Source organism: Ciconia boyciana, chromosome 22 (assembly GCF_034638445.1).
Source record: "Ciconia boyciana chromosome 22, ASM3463844v1, whole genome shotgun sequence".
Lineage (NCBI taxonomy): Eukaryota > Metazoa > Chordata > Aves > Ciconiiformes > Ciconiidae > Ciconia > Ciconia boyciana.
The window spans coordinates 2844815-2853439 of record NC_132955.1 but is presented as its reverse complement, the minus strand read 5'-3'; the positions used below and the strand labels follow the sequence as shown (position 1 = coordinate 2853439).

Sequence of the window (8625 nt, the reverse complement as noted above, 5' to 3'; positions counted from 1 at the left end):
TTTTTTCTCCAGAAAAAGAAAACCATCGGCTTCGGTGGAACTCCGGGATTTTTAGCGGGCGAGAAGGATCGAGGAGCGAAGACGCAGCTTTGCGATGCGGGTTATTTATTTCCCTGGGAGAGAAGACGGGGTGCGGGAGCGGATCTCGCCGAGACAGCCCGGGGCAAAGCCCCTGCGGATGCGGGAGCTGGAAGGAGCCGTTTTGGGGGGGGGGGAACTGTACCCCGCAGCGAAACGGGGCTTTTCCCCGCCTGGGCGAGCTTTGCAAGCATCACTTTTAACCCCTATTTTCTGTCGTGATTTCTGGCGTGATTTCTGTTGTGATTTCTGTCCCTACGGGTCAAACCCTGTCGCGGCTCCTCTGGGCAGACGGGTCGTTGCTTTGGTGGCCCAAAGACGTGGCAGGAGACTTTATATTGCGATTTGATAGTCAGAAAGCAAAAAAAAATATCTCTCGATTTCTTTGCAGGAAGGAAACAAGGCGTGAGCTCAAGCTGCCTTTGGGGGAATTGCGGCAAAGCTTTTCCTCAGACAAGGCCTTTGGGGGAAAACCGGAGAGAAAAAGGAGCGAGAAACATGGCTGTGTGTGTTTGTACCGCGCGTACAGACGATTAAAAATGCACGTACCTGAATCATTTATTAGCACGCACATAGGCACAGGCCTCCGTGTATTTACCCCAAACTTTTCCAGGCGGATGTAATCCCTCATCGCCACGTCTGTCTGTCTGTTCCCCCCTTCTGCCTGTCTCTCCACCTGTCTGCTGCTCCTGGACCCCAAAAGGCTTCTCTGTATTATTTTCCAACCCCTCTTTTCCAAATTCTTTCTCTTTGGGATGCTTCTTAGTCGGGGTCCACACTGACCTGCAGACCCGGCCCAGGGCCATGCCAGTGCCGTGCGTGGCAATAGCTGTGGGCAAGCAGATTGTTCCCCCCCCCCCGCCTTGCAGTTATTTTTTCGGGGTACCAGGGATCCCCTTTCCTCTGTCTCCTTGCTATTAGGTCCATGCCCTGTCCCTCTGCCCAAGAATACGGGTTTTGGCCTTTTGCAGCTGAAAGTGGGGGTGTGCGACGATGTGCGTGGGATCTGCCCCCCGAGCAGGGGCAGAGAGCGAGGCCGGGGCAGAGGCGAGGCCCCGTCCCCAGGGATTCATCGCTGCCCCACGGCTGCTGCCGTCGCCCCGCTGGGCTGAGGCGGCATCCCGGCTTTCTTCGGGCTGGGCCGGGTTTTCCCCAGGGCAGAAGTCCCCGGACCTGCGTGGGAAGAAGGGGCCACACCGCAAAAAAAAAAAAAAAAAAAAAAGAAAAAAAGGTGGTTTTAATCTGAGCCCCGGATTTTTCCACCGGGGACTGCTCCTCCGCGCCGTTCGTGATCCTCCCTCCCCTTCCTCTCCCTCCCCTCGTCCCCCCATTCCCCCCTACCTCTGCCCCCCCCCCTTTTTTTTGGCAAGATGCAGCGAAGAGGCACCTCCCGTGTACCCGCCTGTCACGTGCGGGGGGGGGTGTCCCCCTCCTCCTCCCATTGCAATAAAAGTATTTTCGCAATTTCTGCAGCCAGGGTTTATTGGGGCTGGAGGTTTTTTTGTGTGGGGTTGGGTTTTTTTTCCTCCTTCTCCGTCCTTTTCCCCCCGAGCGGCAGCCAATGAGGCAGCCCCCGCCCGTTGCGTCAGGGCAGCCCGGCGGGGAAAGGCAGCTCTCGGCAGCTCGCAGCCTTTTAAAAAGATCCGGGGACCCCCCTCGGGCAGTGCCCGGGTGCTGCCGAGCAGGGTCTCCCCATGCCCCGGCCCCCGCGCCGCCCCCCATGCAGCCCCCGGAGCCCCGCGGCCCCCCGGGCCTCGAGGGGCTCCTGGCAGCCGGCGGCTTCGCAGGCGGCCAGGGCAGGGGGCTGCTGCCGCCTCCCCCCCCGGCCCTCGGCGGCCCTTCGCCTCCCCCCGGGATGAACCCCGGTTACCCGGCGGGGGGGCCGGCCGACCCGCCCAAGCCGTGCCCCGCCGCCCCGCCGCCGCCCCCGGCCGCCCCGCCGGGCCCCGCCGCCTCCGCCCCGCTGCCCTACGGATACTTCGGCAGCGGGTACTACTCCTGCCGCGTCGCCCGCAGCGCCCTGAAAGCCGGCCCGGGCCAGGGCCCCTTCCCCGCCGAGAAGTACTTGGACCCCCCCGCGGGCAGCGAGGACTTCCAGAGCCGCCCCGCCGAGTTCGCTTTCTACCCCGGCTACGGGGCCCCTTACCAGCCCGTCGCCGGGTACCTGGACGTGTCGGTAGTACCGGGGCTGGGCGGCCCGGGGGAAGCCCGGCATGAGACTCTGCTGCCCGTGGACGGTTACCATCAGCCGTGGGCTCTAGGCGGCGGCTGGAGCAGCCAGATGTGCTGCCCCAAAGAGCAGGGCCAGGCCGGGTACCTCCTGAAATCCGCCTTTGCAGGTAAAGTCCCTGTGCGGGGGCTGCGAGGGGCTGGGAGCGGGGAGGGGGTTGTGGGGGGGCGCATCGTGCCGGGGGAGATTGGGACCAAGGCTTAAAATAAACTGCTGGGGAGCTGCTCTCGCCGTCCAGGAATGCTTGCGAGCTAGCCGGAATTAGCCGGTAGGCAGGCTTCAAAAAATAATTTAGATTAACGCTGCCTTTTGCAACTCATCGCCCTGCGAGCAGGGAGGCAGATGGTGATACTCTCCGGGTTCGGATGATGATACTCTCCGGGTTCGGATGGTGATACTCTCCGGGTTCGGATGATGATACTCTCCGGGTTCGGATGGTGATACTCTCCGGGTTCGGATGGTGATACTCTCCGGGTTCGGATGGTGATACTCTCCGGGTTCGGATGGTGATACTCTCCGGGTTCAGACGCGATCCCGGCAGCTACGGACCAGCCGCAGCCCGCAAGCAGCACTGGGAATCGGGCTGCTTTAAAGCATGGCCCCCACCGTACAGGGCCGTGAACGGGGGGGACCCTTCCCACGCACCCCCGCCCACGCCACGCCGGTGGGATTGAACTCGCCCCCGGCCCTCGCCCTCGCCTCGCCCCCGGAGCGAGTACGCGGGCGTGAGCGCGGGTCTCACCCACGTCGGTGTTTTGCGAATACCTGGATTTCTTCCCCCTCCAAAATAATAATAAATTCAGGGAAGAAAAACAAAATTTAAATACCAATAGGGAGAATATAGAACTTAAATATCTTTAAACATCATCGCTGTCAGGAGGCTGGAGGGAAGAAATGGGGTGGCAGGGAAAGAGGGTGCTGCTTGCAGGAAAAGGCAGGGGTGCAGGGCGGGGGGTGCAGGGTGGAGGGGTGCAGGGTGGGTGGGGACCCCGTGGGGACCCCCCCGGCCGCGCTCAGCCCCGTCTCTCCCCGCTCCCAGACTCCGCCGGGCAGTTGCCCCCCGAAGGCTGCTCCTTCCGCCGGGGCCGCAAGAAGAGGGTCCCGTACAGCAAGGGGCAGCTGAAGGAGCTGGAGAAGGAGTACGCCAGCAGCAAGTTCATCACCCGCGACAAGAGGAGGAAGATCTCCGCCGCCACCAACCTCACGGAGCGACAGATCACCATCTGGTTCCAGAACAGGCGGGTGAAGGAGAAAAAAGTCGTCGCCAAAATCAAAACCACCAGCGGCAGCAGCACCCCGTGAGGACACGGCCACCGCAAGCCCCGAAGGGGTCCCCGTCTTTCCTCCCCCGGGGAAGGGGGGGGTCCGGCACCGGCAGCGGCGGGAGCGAGCGGCGCCCGGGGCGGGCTGAGCCGTCCCCGCGGCCGGGGCAGCGCGGGGCGCTGGGCACCGCTCCCCGCTGCTCCCGCGGGGTGCGACCCCCCGGAAAGGAGAGCGAGTGAGGAAGATGCCCCCATCCCTGCCCGCTTTGCAGGCGGAGGACCCCGCACAGTTTGCTCTTGCCTTACCACGCCGCTGCCACGTCCTGCTCCCTCCGTCTCCCACCGCTTCGGTTTGAACCGCCTCCTCCGAGCGCTTTAAAAAAACAAAACCACGAGAAAAACTCTCTAATTGCATTGATTAACCCCAATACGCAACTCCCGGCTCGCCTGCGTGCGGCGGGAGCGGGGCTGGGGGGGAGTCACAGGGAATTTGGTCTTTAGAAACGAAAAGCCGCACTTCTAGCAGAAAAAAAAAAATCTCCTTAATCGCAGGCAGAAGTATCAAAATGCGCGTCTAAGGGAGAATAAATATAGTCCGGGTGTGTTATATAGAAACACGCGTGAATTGTTTGCATAAACGCGCGGGTTTGCGTGAATGTACAGTATATGCGTATATGTACCCGTAGGCACACATTTATGAAGGCACGTACTACGTTTTTGCGCGTTTATATATAAAATATACATACACGTATGCACATGCACATATTTAGCAATACGCATTATTTTACCTTTTATCATATCCGATATTTGTGTTCGTGTGTTTATATATACCCAGCTACCCAAACGTATGCACGTATACATGCAATATAGTACTGGATGTGCGGATCTAAAGATATACTCCCGGAAAGGTGTATATACACGTGTTTGTATACGGACGTATATACATACTCGTGTGTATGTTCATGCCTCTATTTTGGTACAGGAAAACGCACTTCGTATAATTTCATACACGCTTTCGTTTGTGCTAATATACCTGCATTTGTACACACATTTTCCTGCTCCTACTAATACAGAATTATAGTGATACGTTTCGTAGCATGTGCTGAGCTAATCCCCGTATAATACTAAATGATCTTGGTTAATATTAAGAAACGTCGTCATCCTTTTCAACAGAATAAATAGGGCGAAAGTCGAGATACTCAAACATGCGCTTTTCTCTCCTCTTTTCGGGTTATTTACAGCTTCAGGGACGCTCTGGGTGCACGATCGCGAACTCCACGTCCACGGTTTCTTTGTTTAATATCTCGGTGTTCAAGGCAGCGGAATGTGCCGGCTCGCAGAGCCCCCGCAGCAGCCTCGCGTGTAAACCCGCCCGTGCACCCCGAAAACCTCTCGCAGGGCGAAGAAACTCCGAAACGCCGGCTCCACAACAAAAAACGTTGCGCTTTTTTTCCTGCCTTTTCTTCGAAGCTTTAAACTGCAGCGTGCCCTAAATAATGATAATTTTAAATAGTGATTTTTGGTCTGGTTTCATGACATATTTATCAAATATTTTCGGCTTGGGCAGGCTCTGGCTTCTAGCAGGTTCCCGGCGGGGAGCGGAGCAGAGCCAGGCGCGGGTTCCCCGGTTTTTTCCCCATTTTTCCCCGTTTTCCCCAGATATTTCCGCCCTGCCCTTTGCCGGAGGTGCCGGCGGCACCCCGGGGTGCTGCCTTTCCCCGCCTGGGCGGGCGTCACTCCTCCCGTGACGTCACGCGTGACGCCAGAAGCGCCGGGAGGGGGACAGCCAATGGCCCTCGGGTTGAGCGTTCCGAGCGGTGACGTAAGCGGGGGCTGTGGGGCAGACGTAATAAATCCCGCCCCACGCGGAGGGAGCCGTGGGGCTGCGGGGAGGCTCCGCGACGGGCGCGACGGGCCGAAAAAAAACCCAACCCAAACCCAAAAAAGAGGGAAAGGGGCAATGCGGACAGGGTGAGCGCAGAAGCGCGCAGGAAACCGCGCGGCTCCGCATGTGCGGGCCCAGCGCGGCCTATGGGGCCCCGTGCTCGCCTATAACGCTCGCCTATAGGGCCCCGTGCTCGCCTATAACGCTCCCCCAGGCGCCGGCAGCGGTGATGGGCCCCCCGGCAGCTGGAGCGCTGGCGGGCAGGGAGCGGTTACACTTTGCTCTTCCCAGTCCGGATCCTGCTCTGAATTACTCGGCTTTGAACCAATTCGGGTTTATTTTCTTAATTTCTGGCCCGGGGGCAGGATCCCGGCCCTGACTCCCGGCGGCACCGGCCGGACCCGCGCTAGGAAGCGGCTGGGAATGTTCGTCCGGTTTTCCTGAACGGGCGGATGGATGGAAAGCTCAAAATCCGCTTTTCTTTCCCCCTGTGTTACCAATAACGAACCTTCTCGCCCTGATTTTGGTGTGTCTGTAGAGGCCGCAAAGCAGAAGAGGCTTTACCCGACGGGAGGAAGCCCCTCGCATGTCCCCCAAAGAAAAGCAAATCTAATAAAATAAAATAAATCCGGTTGTGGTCTCCCATGGCCCTTCAAAATAAACCCGGTCTGTTTGCGGGTTTGGAAAGGGCTCTTAAAGCTCCCCTCTACGGCACATTAAGGGTTAATCCTTTTAGTGAGATGGGGTTTTTTTCCCCATCCTTTTTTTTTTTCCCCGTCTAGAGATCTTTCCCCGATGTCCCCAAACCCGCACTGGAAACCCCCAGTCACTTCCAGCCCAGTTAGAAACCCCGTCCCAGTGGGAAACTGGGCTGAAACCGGGAGACGTGACCCCCCCCGCCCCCAATCCCTGTCCTCAGCTCCAGCCCCGAATCCGAGGTGGAAAATGCAGATGGGAAGAGGAGGAGGAGAGTCTCGGGGGGGGGCTGTAAAACCTTTACACGGCGGCCTCAGCAAAGGGCGAGAAAGGCCCGACATCCTCGTAAAACGCCGGGAAGGAGTCGCTGCCGGGGGGCGCCGGGCCAGGTGAAGGCTCCCGCCCCCCCCCCTTTGCCGTTGAACTTGAAACTCAGAAAACCTGGGGCAGAGCAGCCCCAAACCTGGGGCAAAGCAGCCCAAAACTTGGAGCAGACCAGCCCCAAAACCCGGGGTAGAGCAGCCCAAAACCTGGGGCAGCCCAGCCCCAAAACCCGGGGCAGAGCAGCCCTGGGAGGTCCCGGGGGGGCGGTGGGGTGGGGGGGCTCTGGTATAGTTTTTGGTAAGAAAACTGCATTTAAAACAGAGTGACTGGAGAGGCATCTTCATCCGCCGGCCGCCCTGCCCTGAGGTGGGGCGCACACCACGCTGGCATCTCCTCTCTTCTCTTCTCTTCTCTTCTCTTCTCTTCTCTTCTCTTCTCTTCTCTTCTCTTCTCTTCTCTTCTCTTCTCTTCTCTTCTCTTCTCTTCTCTTCTCTTCTCTTCTCTTCTCTTCTCTTCTCTTCTCTTCTCTTCTCTTCTCTTCTCTTCTCTTCTCTTCTCTTCTCCTCTCCTCTCCTCTCCTCTCCTCTCCTCTCCTCTCCTCTCCTCTCCTCTCCTCTCCTCTCTTCTCTTCTCTTCTCTTCTCTTCTCTTCTCTTCTCTTCTCTTCTCTTCTCTTCTCTTCCCTTCCCTTCCCTTCCCTTCCCTTCCCTTCTCTCCTCTCCTCTCCTCTCCTCTCCTCTCCTCTCCTCTCCTCTCCTCTCCTCTCCTCTCCTCTCCTCTCCTCTCCTCTCTTTCCCCCCTCCTCTCTTTCCCCCCGCTTTGTTTTTCCCCTAAATCAAGTTAAAATGTACCGAAGATCCACCTCCGAACTGAAGAAAGGCAGAAGCAGGCGCAGTGGGAACACCTCTCCTTGTCCTTCCTTCACGCCTCCCCCCTTCCCCAGCCTTTGACTCCTTTCTTTTGTTCAAGTTCATGCCCACTGCACAAAGTGTCTGGGCTGCTTTTTTTTTTTTCCTTCCCCTTTCCCCTTCAAAGGATTTTGTCATTGAACTTGAGCCCACGTTGTAAACATTCTTGGGTCTTACAAGCATCTTGACGGGATGTCATTAACAGGGACCTCAGACTGCTCTGTCTTTCCCTGCTTCTCCTTCAGCAGCATCAAAGGTACATTTTTTACGTCCTCACTCCATTTGTTTCCTAATCTGAGACCAAAAATAAAATACAATATAAAAGGGAGCTCTGCGTCTCTTTCTTTTTAAATATTTTAATTATTATTACTTTTTCAAGCCCTAAGACAACGTGATCTCTTAGTGTGTGTGCTGCTGTACGGCACCATGTAATTTTAGACCTGCAAACAAAACAGGAAAACTCCTCGTTGTAGTTACATCCAATAAATTTAAAATGAAATTCGTTACTCTAAAGCACTGCCAGGGAAATGCCTTTTCGATATATGTTACACTCTGCACAAAGGCAAAATATAATGAATTTTCCAAGGGAATCAATGTTATCTTTCTCTGCTAGATGACTTAATTGCTTTTCATAAAATTAAAAAATAATAATAAAAAAAGATTAAACAGGTTTATTGTTTGCAAGCAGACTCGCCATTGATGGGTCTCACACCACTCTGGAAGTGCCATTGGGATGAAATATTCCCTAAGCAGCAACTAAAGCATTCTTCCCGTTCGGGTTTTTGCTCTCATCTACAGAAATAAGCGTCCAAGTGAGAAATATTTCCATTTTCCGAGCTGAAATTTAATACAGTCAGGGTTTTCTAATGGGTTTTTGTTCATTCACACTCAAAACCATTTCATTCCTACTGCAGAGAACCGTGTGCTGAATGTTAATGGCCACTGGAAGACTGTGAAATATCTGCATTATAGATCCGTGTGCGATTTTCTGTTGCAACCAAAAGACGGAGAAAAAGGGGCTCTTTTCAGTTCCTTTCAAGCACCGTTTTGTCTTTATTCTGATGGCTAAACACTTCTCTTTTTTTTTTTTTCTTTCTTTCTTTTCTCAAAGGACGATAAATGAACAAGCCGAGGTTGCCCATTTGCATTTCGCCGCATCCCTCAGCCTCCAGCACCCTCCTCGGCATCGATTTGCGTGCAAGAAAGTGCAAGAAAGAGGCGATTCCTCTTGCTCTCGGCCGGG

At 55.8% G+C, this 8625-nt stretch overlaps 1 protein-coding gene across 1 annotated transcript; it reads left to right on the top strand.

Moving 5' to 3' along the window:
- The first annotated feature begins 1798 nt into the window (after positions 1–1798).
- Positions 1799–3610, top strand: HOXB13 (homeobox B13). The gene is made up of 2 exons (XM_072886194.1): positions 1799–2417; positions 3348–3610. Exons 1-2 carry the CDS (start codon positions 1799–1801, stop codon positions 3608–3610), a joined length of 882 nt encoding a protein of 293 aa, XP_072742295.1.
- The last annotated feature ends 5015 nt before the right edge of the window (positions 3611–8625 follow it).